The following is a 16,021-nucleotide window of genomic DNA, read 5'->3' on the forward strand; positions in this document are numbered from 1 at the left end:
TTAACAAGTAAAAAATTATAATATTTAATATTATAATTTATTGTATTATGTAATATTTTATTTTTAATAAAAAATATTATTATACATATATTCTTTTTGTATATCTTTATTTTGTTACACAGGAAATTAAAAAGAAAAGACTAGCTCCTAAACTAGATTACACCAAAAATGTCATTAAGAGCTGAATACTGGAGGGGGACCCTAAAAGATCAACAGAGGATCTCAATGTAGCCACTGAATACAGATGATGAATCTTTATCTCCCAATTTCTTCTTTGCAGCTCTCTTATGTTACTAATGATAGCAGCATTTCAGGGAAGGTCCATTATAGGGTCTAAAGAAATATCAATAATATCATCAATTTTTAAGCTAATTAACTACTTATTGTCCTTTGACGAAATTATAGTACCTATATTTTAAATGTTACCCAACACGTTTCTGTCATTGTTTTCCATACCCTTAATTAACTTTTTTTGTATAATTACACTTCTGTTAAAGGATGAAGCTTATCATTAACTATAATCTAGATAAACACTTGAAATTCCTCTTGCATGTACTTTTAAAATATGTTGAATGCTTTTTTATTTCGAAATATTTAAGTTTTAGTTGTTTTGTTTGTTTGAATTGTATCAATTCACAATAAAACTGTCTTCATCTTTGTTTATTTTCATTCAACCCCTTGACCAGTTTTAAAATTAACTTGATTTCCTTGCAAGGATTATCACTGTTTACTCAATTAGCTAGCCGTGGTCGAAATAAAGCACTCATAAGCAGAGAAACAAAACTCCTGAAAGCATCAAAGAGAAGAGATCGAGGCTGTGTTATTCTGTAATTCCGATTAACTGAAGAATGAAACTGCATGTCTGACTGGACTGCCCACAAAACCTTGCCCAATTTTCAAACTAAGATTAGAGGACTTCTTAGATCATTAATTATAGTTGTAATTTTTTTTTTGTTAATATTAGTCTTTAATTTAATGTTGAGTATTTAAATTTATTAATTAATTTTTTTTATTAATAATGATAAAAATATTTTTGCCTATACCATTGAATACGTAGTTTTTAGTGATTTTTATTTCAACATTTGATTATAATTCAATGTAATACACATATAAACTTTGATTATAATTTATAATTATTTAATTTTAATAAAATATAATATAAATAATTAAGATAATAGAATAATCAAATTGACACAAATTTGATTTCATGTAAAGATATTGTTAGGTAATTATTAATATAATTTATATTGATATACTTTGACCTCTCTCTTTTTCTGTGTATAATCAAATTGAGGAGAAAAAAATATTGACCGAATCAAAAGCGTTTTAAATTAGAATTCACCTCAAATACTAATTATCAATTATGTAATTAAAATACACATTTGACAAAGTCATCAATCACACGCACTCGAACCTATCACGGAGTATTTGGTTTTCGTCACACAAACATTTAAGCAAAACACTCCAAAATGTATAGTTGATGCTTACTGTGGATTTCACCATTCTAAGACTCATAGTACGGTCAACCCGCACCCATTTTCGCCCACAACAGCTTCCACATGCTCTAAATTTTTAACGTGCACGTCCATGACTAAGCCTAGCTTGATTCGTCAAGTTATTGGGCTACTCATAATTTTTACATGCTTTCACTTTCAATAATTTAAGAGTTATTTTTTCCTGTTTAGGTTATGTTTTGGATATATAATATTCATGATTGGAATAGAATAAAGTTAGTATTATAATATTTTAACATGTTTATGGTAGAACATTGAAAAAAAATATATTTTATATTACTCATATTTATGAAAAATAAAATTGATCAATGATATATATTAAATACAATGGAATAAAATTAAAGGTTTTATTAACTTCGTTAAGCATTCTTAAATAAAATAATTTTATGAAAAAAATATACAATTTTATATTGAAGTTATAAAAACAAAATAAATACTTATTTTTTTAATAAAGTTTTATTATTAACTGCTTATTTTCAGTCTTAAGGAATAAGGTTAACAAAACTCTAAAATTAAATGTATATTTTTGAAAAATATACAACAAAATTTTTAATTTTAATACATTATTGATGTAAAAATTAATCAAAATATAAAAGAAGTTAATATGTCTTTTATATTAATATAAAATCAACAGTTCTTACGGATACGCTAATAAAGTGAAAAAAAATTTCTGCCACTAGTATATTTAATTCATAAATAAATTTTTTATTAAAAAGTATAATATTTAATATTATTAATACATTAAATACTGTAATTTGTTAATAAAAATTAGTATTATATAAATTCTTATTATGTATCTTTACAGGTTGAAATGATTATAAAATATAATATTGTTTCGTTTAATTTTAACCTTGGAGTAAATAAAAACATATATGATGATTAAATTGCAATATTAAATGAAGCAAGAAACTTATTTGTTAACTAAACTAATAATTTAAGATCATTCATTGTCATCATTAAATTGTTTAATGTCATACTGAGCGATTTAAAATAGGTAGAACATGGAGGACCACTTTTAAAGTTGGCAGCCAGTCTCCTTCGCAGGAAACTTCATTTCATATTTGTCTACAGGAATTCCCACCTCTGAAAATCAACGTTAATTTGAGCCGAACATGCTATAAATATGCATAATATCTCACATGGAGTTGTAGTTCATTCATAGCGTAGACATTATAATTAACACATACAAGCACAGAGCCTAAGACAAACTTTTCCGACCACTCAAAAGCCACTGTCCTTGCTTTTCTCTTGATCTGATTCAACCTCGTTAAACTAATTTGGTAGGACAGTTCGTAAACTTAGAAAAGACATATGGAGATGAAGACCGTGAACCAAATCCAATTGCTGTCTAAGATAGCCACCGGCGATGGACACGGTGAGAACTCCCCATATTTTGATGGATGGAAGGCTTATGAAGACAATCCCTTTCACCCCACCAAGAATCCTAATGGGGTTATCCAGATGGGTCTTGCAGAAAATCAGGTATATTAATTAATGCCATCCAATTAAATTTAGAGTTTTGTTAATAATAACACTTAACAATAGTAAATATTTATTCAAGGTGAATTTTTTTTTCTAACTCTTCTTCAGCCACCATTCAGCATAATTTTAACCCTTAATTTTTATGATTTAATAAATGAGATTGATCAAAAAGTGATAAAAAAAAAATTAAGTGAAAATGAGAGTAGTTTATTTGTGAAGCTGGTTGGTCCTGCTGCCGTACATGTTATAAATATTTTTTAATATAGTTTTATTATTTGTAATTATTTAAAATTACTAAAGAAAATATCAGATATTTTTCTTAAATTAAAACTTCTTTGAATTCTCATAAAACCACCCCAAAAATACATACTCATTTTTTTTCTTCTTGTTGGATCTATATATTTTTTGCAGCTTGCTTCTGACTTAGTTCAACATTGGTTATTGGAAAATCCGGGAGCTTCCATCTGCACTCCAGAAGGAGTACGTGATTTCAAGCTGATGGCTAACTTTCAGGATTATCATGGTCTACCAGAGTTTAGAAAAGTGAGTTGTCATGAGAACTTGAAAATTAAAGCTTAATCAATTCAAATAAGTTCGGTTAATGGTGAACTAACATAACTTGAATTTTTAACAAAATTCAACAACAGGCTTTGGCTAAATTCATGGCAAAGACTAGAGGAAATAGAGTCACTTTCGATCCTGAGCGTATTGTTATGAGCGGGGGAGCAACTGGAGCACATGAAGTCACTGCTTTTTGTTTGGCAGACCCCGGTGATGCATTTTTGGTACCCACACCTTATTATGCAGGGTAATTCATTTAGTTGATATTCAATTTCAATATAAAACTTCTTTACACTTCATGGATTTTCTTTAATTATTATAAGCATTTGTTCTTTAATTTTTGTGGGGAACATTAATTTAATATCAAACAAGTGCCTCAATTAAAATATAATTGAAATTTGTAACAAAATTTTATTTATTTTTTTACTAAATTGACTTCCAATGCAATATTCCAGTCCTTAGCATAGACCCAAGCGATGCTTTGTAGGCTAACGTAAATGGAATTTAATTGATGACCAATACCAGGTCAAAAGCTCAATTAATTAAACCACAATTAATTAGGTAGCAAACAATTGCTCTCCATTAAGCCCTGTGGACCAATATACTACATGATTAAATTTATACACTGTCTTTTTCTGATCTTTGTCACTGCCAGAGACTAAACAAAGCAAATATGAGTCAAAATGATAAATAGGACTAAGAAACTTTCCACAAAACAGCATCAAGATGACTTGTTAAGATTTTAATAAAAAAATAACTCTGTATGATTATGCATTAGTTAAATAAACCAATTAATTTTTAAATTTTTATTGAAAATACTTCATATCAAATACCAATTTTAAACGTGATTTTTATGATATGATTTATGCATCATGAGAAATGTGAAATGTTATATTAATTTTATTACTTGTACTATTAAAACTTTACATCATACGTGACATATAGTTATTTTGATCTTTTACTTTTTATATGCATGAATGCTAAAATTATATCACTTAATAATATAAAGAGGCATAATTTAAAGTCTCTTTCTGTGTCTAGTTAAATGTATTACGTTAAAAGTAAAAAATTATCTGTCGTTTAACATTTATTTAAGTTTGTGTTTGACAAATCATGAGGATCTATTATAAGTTAAACATTGACTCCGTATCAAAAAAGCACTTTTGATCATCTCTCTAATAAAAGCAGTTGGTTTGCCTAATGCAGTTTTGACAGAGATTTGAGGTGGAGAACAGGAGTTCAACTTGTTCCAGTAATCTGTGAAAGCTCCAATGGTTTCAAGTTAACAACAAAAGCGTTGGAAGCTGCGTATGAGAAAGCCAAAGAGGACAACATCAGAATAAAGGGCTTGTTAATTACCAACCCATCAAACCCATTGGGAACTACCATGGATAGAGAGACATTAAGAGCAGTGGTGAGTTTTATTAACGAAAAACACATCCACCTAGTATGCGACGAAATATATGCTGGAACAGTTTTTTGCCACCCTGGTTTCACGAGCATTGCTGAAATAATAGAGGAAGACACAGATATCAAGTGCAACAGTGACCTCATTCACATTGTTTATAGTCTTTCCAAAGATATGGGGTTCCCTGGCTTCAGAGTCGGTATTATATATTCTTACAATGATGCCGTGGTCAATTGTGCTCGCAAAATGTCTAGCTTTGGATTAGTATCCACACAGACCCAATATCTTATTGCATCAATGCTCTCTGATGATGAGTTTGTGGAACGGTTTCTTCAAGAGAGTGCAAAACGCCTTGCAACAAGATATGGTGTTTTCTGTAGGGGTCTTGCCCAAGTTGGTATAAAGTGTTTGCAGAGCAATGCTGGTCTCTTTCTGTGGATGGATTTGCATCGTCTTTTGAAGAAACCAACTTTTGAAGCTGAAATGGAACTCTGGAGAGTGATAATCCACCAAGTTAAGATCAATATTTCTCCTGGTTCTTCTTTCCATTGTTCTGAGCCTGGGTGGTTCCGGGTGTGCTATGCAAACATGGATGATAGAGCTGTGGAAGTTTCTTTGACAAGAATGCGTACCTTTGTGCATCAAAACACAGAAGATAAGAAACCTTGTAGCCAGAAAAACTTGAGGTTAAGTTTCTCATCCAGAAGGATGGACGATTTCTTGACGTCACCTCACTCCCCAATTCCTCAATCACCTCTAGTTAAAGCCACCACTTGATCATGAATAGGGACACTTTTTTGTACCGTTAAGAAGTACCTGATAGAGAGGTTTTTTGGGTGAATTGATAGAGAGATTGTTTGGGTTTTGTGTGAAAGCTTTGGTATCTTTTAGCGTTTTTTTCTTAATCTTTCATAAAATAACAAAGGATTATTCCTGCCATAGTAACCAACATTAGAAAATTTGATCCTGTCTAGTGGATGTCCTATAACACAGTTAAATCATGATTGATGGATACCCCTTTAGTCATTGGGTATTCTTTTTTACTTTTTTCACTTGCGAGATATTGGATTCATGGTGAAAGAAGTTTACATATCAATTTGTAAGATTTGTTTTGTTTTTGGTTTACAGTTATTGATAATATTTTTGGTGTGGAAGATTTATGCATTCTATCATGGCTATTGCCTTGGCCAGATTAATTAATCCTTATCAAGGACTTAATTTTTTTCTCCACACTTTTTCTTTTTAATGTTCAATTAATTGGAAAGTTTAATTTTGCAAAAGACCTAAAGAAAGTGAAGATTTATCCGTCAATAAAACATATAAGGATTGATGGATGCTCATGGTGTAATGACCTTTTTCTAACAACAAAAATGCTAAAAAAAAAATTTATCCTTTAAATCGATTCTTATTCTTAGTGAGTTATTCTCATACAGTCTGTCATATATATATTCTAATCAAGTAAACACACTTTCAATTACAAGCAACTTGTCAGACTTTCTTCTTTGGTAGTTCTAGAGACTGATTTAACATTAAGACAAGGCATAAAGCGTCTCATACCACTTTATCTCTTGTACTCCAAGGATCTAATGCACCCTATACCACATTAGTTCACAAGGTAAATGTTAAATCCTTAACTAGTATCATACTAATTTGGTAAAATCCAATATTAAAGAATTACTCACCCATTAATTCTAATAACCCTAGTTAACCTATGAAATTTTATATGTGTATAAGAATCCCCTTGTGCAACTATGATCCGACTGACAGAACTATATTTCTGGACGTAGCAATCTTGCTAACAGAATCTTTTTATAATCCTCGAGTATACCTATGTCTCTAGACACAACATCGAAGATTTGCAAAACAAGAATAAAAGAGAAGGGTGAAACTTTTCAAATACTCATAAAAGAAGTTAGGACTTGAAAGGAAAGAAAGAAATAAATAGGAGAAAGTATAAACTTATATAAAACATTGATTTTCAAAAATCAACTTAACTAATATAATATAAATAATTTCATTCATTCATAAGCAGGCACCTCATATATTTCCAATTCAATGCCAGATCATGATGCATGGGACTTATGCATATGCCAACTTTTGGTTTGGCTTAAAATCATTTGTTATGTTCATGTGACTCTTGGATCCATTCCTATCATCGGAAGTTGTTGGGAGTTTCACTACCTAGCCAACATTTCGCATATTTGGTGGGGACTCGAACCTCCACCGACTGATCCAACTCGACTAACATGATAAGCCTCAAGAGAAGGTCAGGATAAAGGAGTATCACGTGAAGACTCCCATTTTTGTAGCTCCTCTTCTACTCTTTCTCTCTCTTTTTCTTTTAGAAACATATTCTGATTCTTTTTGTTAAAGATTGATGGATTCGATTTTTGATATTGTAAATTGATTGTGGATCTAGATTTTAAGATCTTGATTGTATTGAACGCTTAATTATTTTCTTAATGTAATTCTTGAATTAGCTATTCAATTGCATTGAACCTAGAAGATTTTTATCAACGAAAGTTGAGTTAATTTCTCATATATGAATTGAATATCAAGGTTATAGATATCTTAGCAATAAGAATTCATGATCTTGTGATCTCTTAATTTCTAATGTCTAATAAAATGTTTGACTGAATTACACCTAAGAAATTAGGGTAGTTTAGTTAGATATTAGGATCAATGAGGCAAGAAATTGTCCTTTGATTAATCTAGTGAAATTGATCATCAATCAATTAAGGAACTTAGAGTTCAAATCTACTTCAGTTGTGCAATTGATAAAGAGGTGAAATTAATTCTAACTTCATTTACATATCATTCCATTTCTAAATTTGTAGCTTTGTTTTGCTGTAATTTTCTTATTTCTACACTTTAATTCTTTTGTTCTCCAATGATTCAAAATATCTCAAATATTCGTTTGGCTCAACTAGATATTGATTTGTGAAGTGGTAATTGATAGAACTAATTCCTGTGGACGATACTTGGGACTCAAATGAATTCTAAATTTTATTACTTGCTACAACGACCTAGTACACTTGCTAGTTAGTTTTCTCTAATTTTGTGACAGTCGTATCTTAGGCCTCAACCCATTTTCAAACTGGGCACATAAATCTTCATCTTCATCCTCATGTTGGAAATGAGGCCAGTACTTTATATGCTCATGGAATTTTGCAGCATAGTCTCCCACCGACATATTTCCTTGCTTTAACTCAAGGAATTCCTGGACTTTTTGTTTCTTTAAGTCCCTGGGGAAATAGTTCCCTAAGAAACATGTTTTGAAAGCTTATCATTGAATGTCTCCTTCTTCTTGTGGCAAAGTCTGACTAGCAAACCTTCACCAGACTTCTACTTCTTCCCTTAACATATAAGTGGCATACACCACCTTGTACTCTTCACGACATCCCATCGTGTTAAAGATTTTCTCTGTATCTGCTATCTACCTCTGGGCTCCTTCTGGATCAAACTTTCTTTTGAACTTCAGAGAGTTATGTTTCGTGAACGATGAAAGTCCACGATACTCTGCCAGCTTCGCATCTTGGTTATGTACCAAGGTTTCCAACACTTGTGTTATGCGGGCCAGAATCTCATTCGTAGCACTAGCAGGTCTACCTCTACTAACCATAGTTCTAATTCTAGAAAAATCAAATTTTAAACATTAGCTTTCATTCTAACACATTTCACATCAAGGTCAAACCATACAAACATTGCAAACATCTTAAACAAATCAAACAATTTTCAATCATTAGGTTGTACTAACAAACAATTCCTAAACAATAACACACAACACACAATATCGATAAACTAGTCTCATATCCCAAGCTAGTTTGGACGAACTGTTCTGATACCAAATTGTAACATCTTAAAATTTTTAATGAAAAAATGTATATTTTTGTTTTGAATAAATCGAGGTAAAATACCATTTATTGTGTATGGTAACTTTATTATTACAAATTAAATAAAGTTCCTTTATGATGGGTTTGTTTATATGAAAATTTCAAACTCTGCAATGGTAATGAAACAACAATACATTTAAAAAAAAACCCACAATAAGCCAGAATTAATTCTTCTCAGTAGTAAATTTGAATGTACATTTCATATATTAAATATCAACATTTACAAATTGTTTGTCAAAACATATATGGGAATTAAGATAACATTTACATAACCACAATAATTACATCATATAAACAAATTTAAGTCCAAGAGCAGTCCTCAAAACACAATCCAACACTAAGAACCCAATACTAATCAATTTTATGTCAGCTCTCTATCTCTGCCAGATCTTCAGAATTAAGGCATCATCTGATCCAATGTAATGATCGCCTGAATCAGCTATGATCTCTATGTCAATAACATGCTCAAAGGTCCATCTGGACGGTCTTCTGAAATGGTCATGGTTGTGATATGTAAATAGATAGGTGAGGGTTGCTGGAGTTCTAACAATACCACTATAGATATAGATACATAGAGTCTAATATATTTTACTCCTATGAAAATCAAAAGGGATACTATAAAAGAAGTTCATCTCTAAAATAATAAAGGTCCTAGGTACATCTTCAACAAGAATAGCAAACTTAAAATAACATAATCTTTGATATTTATTAAATACATAATTAAGCCTATTATGTACTGAGCTATCTAAGTGTCTAATTCTTTCCCGAGACTCTGTCATCCTAGTTTCTTGAAAATATTAATAACGATGAGCGTCTATTCTATCATTTACAAGACATAAAAATCACATAATCATAGTTAGAATATAAAGAAAATATATTTATTTTCACAATCCATTCATATTACAAACATATTCATATGTATACAACTCAATAATTTATTCTATAGCATCCATTCCCTCATTCCAATACACACTCCCAGTGCATTATGATCACAAGTATTGATGCCTCCAACATTTCTTGAGATCTTACTCAACTAGGTAAATAGTCACCGATTAGCTCATGCACACAAATACAACGTATATAATAGTCAGGCCTCTTAGCAAAGACATAGTCAGGAGTCTAGTCAGGAAATGAGTGTGAGGTCGTGGCATATTCGCTCTCAGAAAAAACATGTACATATATGTGAATGTCGCTCCCACCCTATGTTTCCCCAAAATTTCTATTGTCTCTGAACTCTATTTCCCTCAGTGTATCTCTGTAACTACTCACACTAGATCCAATCTATTTTTGATACTTATGGTCATTTTGAAATCATTTCCTCTTTCACTCACAAGATCGAGCTTAGTAAAGCACTTCCAGACTAGGTCCATTTCACCTATAATCTTTTAGTATAGTTTCAGTATCACACTATCATAGCATTTTATCCAGACATATTCCATGAAATAACATCATAATCAATTATCAAGTTTAATAATATTTCACATTGAATACTCATCACATAATGCATACAAGCATATAACAATTATTCAGTCCAAGCAACCAATATGTCTCAACAATCAAACAAGCATATTTTCATTCATTATTCACACAATAAATATTTTAACCATATATTTTCATGAAATGTCCATGTAACAGTGGTCTAATGAGTACAAAATAAATATTGTAATATAACGACAAAATAGAGCCCTCCTTGCCTCAAAGACGAGTTTAATGAAGAAAAGGATGAAAAAGATGGGTCATGCACTAAGGTTGTTCAATGATTTCGTTGAGTCAAAGTTTGAGCTTTGATTTGGAGTAGTTTCGGAGGCTTTTCTCTGGAGAAAGGAAGAGAGAGTTCAGAGAAAATGAGAAGGGAACGTGAGTTTTGAAATGAAATAAAATTTTCATGCTAGAAATCTTGTAAATACCCATAAGCCCTACGCACTCTCGCTTGAGCGAGGAACATCTCGTTTAAGCGACATATATCTCGCTTGAGCGAGGATATCTTGTCTGAGCGAGATGACATCTAGAGAGCAGGACGTTTTTCCTGTGAGTCCTCGCTTGAGTGACCCATCTGGCCTGAGCGAGATCATTCTCGCCTAGGAGAGGTGACAGTTGAGCTGATTTTATCCTATTGTGCTTGAGCCAGATTGTCCTGAAACATCATATCTCTGAGCGCTCAGTCTTGCTTGAACGAGATTTGTCTTGCCTGAGCGAGACTTCATACACCAAAATCGTTCTAAAAATCCTCCATACTCACTTCTAAATGCGTTATAATACTGCTTAATATTAAACAAAACATTATTTACTAAATAATGAAAAAGAGGGTGTTACATCATTATTTTTTAATTTAGTTCTTACAAGATAAATAATATGCTTAAACAAATTAAAAGAAAAATCAGGATATGGAAAATCTTGCATAGTTTTTATTTAACCATCAACAAAATAAAATACCTTTTGACCAATATTGTTTCCAAAAATAACCTTTGTATCAAGAATATAAGTTTCCATTTGAGTAATTACTAATTGAGTTCCATTGCACATGCCAAAAGATTGATCTATGTTTCTTAATAGCATAATAGGAACATCAATCTTTAGCTTCAACCCATAATTTAGAAGATCAGATGATTTAATATTATTGAGGAATTATGGAGTGTGAACATTACCAGACTTGTCAAAATTTGCATCACTCTTACATGTGGAATCAAAACTGAGATATATTTTTTGTTCTAATGGCATTAACTCTAACATCTAATTATTTATTATGTCAACAATCTCATTAATTGGTGCTAATATAGCACAATCTTGGAAAAATGAAAGATGTATCATGTTTTCTGAAAAAAGATTGATATGTTGACTGCACTATACATAGAGTCAAGAGTTTTATAAATAGTTTAACTGTAATATATGCATGTTCTACACAAAGCCAAGAGTTTTCTAACCAATTTTATATCAACTGGTTTAGTACGTAACAACTATAATAATATCATTAATTGGATTAGTTTTAATACTTGGATCAGTATATACTACATTATTTATAATAAGCTGGCTAATATAAGAAATACATTTCATAATGAAGGACTTAAATCAAAATATGCTAAGAATTTTTTTAAAAGAACATAAAAGTTAAATTCATATATTCAAAACTTGTCCACTCACGTAACATTGGCAAAAAATACCATGATTCAGATATATTAAAATATCAACAAATAACTTTATAAATAAACTTCAAAATAAAAAAAAAGTAACATAAACATATAACTAAAAAGAAAAATAAAAACTTGTTTGTAGAAAACATCTTAATGCATCAAATCTATGGAAATTAAACATTTAACTCATTCTTAATGATGACTTTCTTCAAAGACTTAGTCCTTGAACCTTGTGTTTGTGGCTCCTCAAGAATTAATGCATTGTAGGTTGATACACGATCTGAGGCCATGATAGTCATATTTTAGTACATCTTTCTCTCCATGTTTTTGGTTTAATTGAGCTTCATTAGTACACTATTTTGATGTGTTAGTTTAGATTTGTGTTAGTAAGTCATTTAGGATTTAAATGCAATTCTTTCTTAATTCCCGCCATAATTTCTTATTTTGACACAGTTTCTTGCAAACACCATATCTAGAGCTACACTACTCAGAATTGGACAAAATCGGTGTCCCTGGAAAAATAAGACAGAGATCTACAAATTCTCTTTTTGGAGAAAAGCCCAGTTCGAGCATCTTCAGGTCCAAAATTGTGTCACAATGTTACGGCCCTACACTGAAATTTTCAGAATTTGATTGTATTGTTGATTTTACTTAGTTAGGTGTTTAGGAACCTCATTAGGGAGTTGGACCTTAATTAAGCCCAATTATTTTATCTTTAAATAGAGGTTATGACTTCATGTATGAATCCTCTTCGCTCATTATTTTTCAGAATTCAAAAAGTCTTTATTTTAAATTCTTTCTTTTTTTTTTCGTCTCTCTACTTTCTATCTTTTCATATTTTCTGGTTTTGGCCGAAGTAAGCATGATCATGAAGTAAGGCTAATCCATCAATCGGTTCAAGGTTTCAAGAATTACATTACATTTGAGTTTCAGATTAGGTTCTATCAAATTCTCGCTCTTCCTTTTTTTTTTCTGATTAGGATAATTACATTTTTCATGATATTGAATTTTCATTTGCATTCTAAACAGAGAATGAGAATTTCAGATTTGAAATAAATTAATTCACCTAATTCAATAAAGCAATTGTTCTGAATTTCGTTAGAGAATTGGATTTGTGATTACAGTTCTTGTTCTGATGGAATTCATAATCTAGATTTATATTTCAGATTGTCAATGTCGTATTGAATTAGTGTTGATTGGAAATTCGTTAAAATTATATTCGTGTAACAATGAGAATTGCGTTGTGGTGATTGAGATCTTGATTTGGTTGAAGTTCATATTTCGTTAGAATTATTCTTTGTTCTTTTCTTTTCTGTTGTTTACAATTTAATTTAAAACAATCCTTCCCTAAACTAATCTGAAACTACATGATGGAACCAGAAACAGAATGCATTTTATGTCCTTGTGAGATGACATAGGTTTACTCCTTCTATTGCAAAATTGTTAAGAAAATCTAGTTTGTTTGATACCATTGTGACGTGGTTATCAGGCCACATATGTAAGTCATCCTTATTGACATTATATGCTATTATTATGATTTATTAAATAATTATCGAAACTAATATATAGTTATTTGCGCTGAACTATAAGATGACTATGTTTAAAGGCTTGAAGAGCCATCTTCTCAAGATCCAGAGTCAGTTAATGCGGATATTATATGGTTAGAGACAATAGGTAACCTTTATAAAGGCCGCATTTATGGCATGGGTAGTTGCTTTGTAGACTCCATGTCCCTTGCATCTGTTATTGGAGATGCCCATTTTCTTGCACCTAAGGAAGTGGAGGACATGGTTCGCACTCAAGTCTATGCCCTCAATGAAGAACTGTGGAAGCAAAATGATGAGATGTGAAAGATCAAAGAAAGTGCATGGAAGAAGAAGTGAACGAAGAAGATAGAGAAGAAGGTGGCATCGAGGATGTAGAGGGAGGTGCAGTAGCCGCATATGTAGATACAACAAATGCATGCATACTTTCAACTTATGAGAGCAAGCAACTCCACACCTCTTCCTCCTTCTCCACCAACTCCAATACCACCAGTCTTTAGCTTCATGCGTCATTTCTCTTCTAACTCTTCCTCTACTGATGACGATGCTCCTTTAGAAGATGATCACACTGATTATTCGTGTGATATACACTGTTATTTTATTTTTGACATTATTTATTTGGATGTTTACTTCTTCATTTGTAATGACATTTTAATTTTACATTTTATAAATAATTTTTTATTTTAAATATATAATTTTGTAGTTTTTATTATGTTTATAAATTGTGATAATTAAGAATAACGAGGAATAATTAAGCTCGTAAAAAAATAAAAAAAATTGAAATTTCACTAATATAGATGAATTTTTCTATCTGTAAGTTACAGACAAATTTTGCCATTTGTAATTACAGATAGATTTTTTCGTCTGTAAGTTTCAAACAGATTTTTCTGTCTGTAATTTACAGAAGAATTTTTTCATCTGTAACTTACAAATGGATTGGAACCATCTGTAAATTTGTCTATAATTCTAAAATTCATTTGTAATAATTAAAGAATTAGTCTATATTTGCAGGTTTTGTAGTAATGACTATTTTAAAAATATTATAGATTAAAATAAATATAATAAATTAAATAAAACTAATATCAACGCAATCTACCTCAATCATCTCTATTTTTAATTATTTTGTAGACTTTCCAATGATCTGTGATACTAGATTTTCAAATATTGTAAAAGAAGCAGATCTATTGAGATTTATAACATTAACATGCAACTTAAACCTAAAAAAAAAAATTGGTGACAAATCCGCTAAAATTGTTACCAAATTAGTTTTAAATGAAATAGTTTATAACTAGTAATGATATATCTTTGACAATTTTCACAAAAAAACTTATGTCAAGTTCTTTCGACATCTTTAAACACTTGTTACATGAGTCATATTATCATCTCTTCTTATTGTTATGGTTTATGCGTTATGCAGAAGCATGAGATCGTAAACAATTAAAGAATTATAAGAAGCAAATTATATTCTCTAATAAAAAGAAAAGAATAAGAAAACTATAAAAGACTAGATGAGACAATGAGAATTGTTTATCTGAAAATACCAAGCCAATATCAGAAGTACTCTTAAGATACCAAAAAATTTATTTCACAACATTTCAATGATCTTTGGCAGGATTATGCATATATCGACTAATAATGCTAATAGCATATGCTAAATCAGGTATAGTGCACACCATTGCATACATAAGGCTATCAATTTTACTAAGGAATGTTTGACATTTTCTCCTTCTCTTCTTTTGTATGTGGGCAAAGGTCTGAGGATAACTTGAAATGTGCAGCAAGCGGGGTAGAAACAAGTTTGCAGTTGCTCATATTGAACCTTTAAGTACTCTTTCAATATATTTCTTTTGTGATAAGAACAATTTTCCTGTTTAACGATCCCCATGAATCTCCATGTCAAGAATTTTCTTAGCTACACCTAATTTCTTCATATCAAATTCACCATTAAGTTGAGTTTCCAACTCACTGATCAAGAACTTGTCACATGATATAATCAACATATCATCAACATAAAGTAACACGTAGATAAAAGATCCATTTGGAAATTTTCTAAAATAAACATAGTCATCAAATTGACTTCTAAAATAACATTGCCCAACCATAAAAGGATCAAATCTTTTATACCATTGTCAAGGAGCTTGCTTAAGGCCATATAAATATTTCTTCAACTAACAAACTAAGTGGTCCTTGTCAAGAACAACAAATCTCTCAAGTTGCTTCATATAGATTTCTTCTTCCAACTCTCCATATAGAAAAGTTATCTCAACATCAAGTTACTCTAATTCCAAGTAAAATAAAGCAATAAAAGTAAGCAAAGGACAAATAGAGGTTTGAAAAATAACAGGTGAGAAAAATCTCATTAAAGTCAATACTTTTTTTTTTCTAAAGCTTTTCACAAATAGTCATGCTTTGCATCTAAGATCTTCAACTCTAGGAATGCCTTCTTTTCTCTTATAGACCCATTTACATCTCAATGGTCTCTTGCCTTTAG

The 16,021-nt window shown here is 30.7% G+C and overlaps 1 protein-coding gene across 1 annotated transcript; it reads left to right on the plus strand.

Annotated features, from left to right (window-relative positions):
• The first annotated feature begins 2,825 nt into the window (after positions 1-2,825).
• On the plus strand, positions 2,826-5,742 carry LOC113869425 (1-aminocyclopropane-1-carboxylate synthase-like). The gene is made up of 4 exons (XM_027505744.1): positions 2,826-2,996; positions 3,408-3,539; positions 3,644-3,804; positions 4,764-5,742. The coding sequence occupies exons 1-4, from the start codon at positions 2,826-2,828 to the stop codon at positions 5,740-5,742; spliced, it is 1,443 nt and encodes a 480-aa protein (XP_027361545.1).
• The last annotated feature ends 10,279 nt before the right edge of the window (positions 5,743-16,021 follow it).

The sequence above is a fragment of the Abrus precatorius genome, unplaced genomic scaffold (genome assembly GCF_003935025.1).
Source record: "Abrus precatorius isolate BTA unplaced genomic scaffold, Abrus_2018 Scaffold6, whole genome shotgun sequence".
NCBI lineage: Eukaryota > Viridiplantae > Streptophyta > Magnoliopsida > Fabales > Fabaceae > Abrus > Abrus precatorius.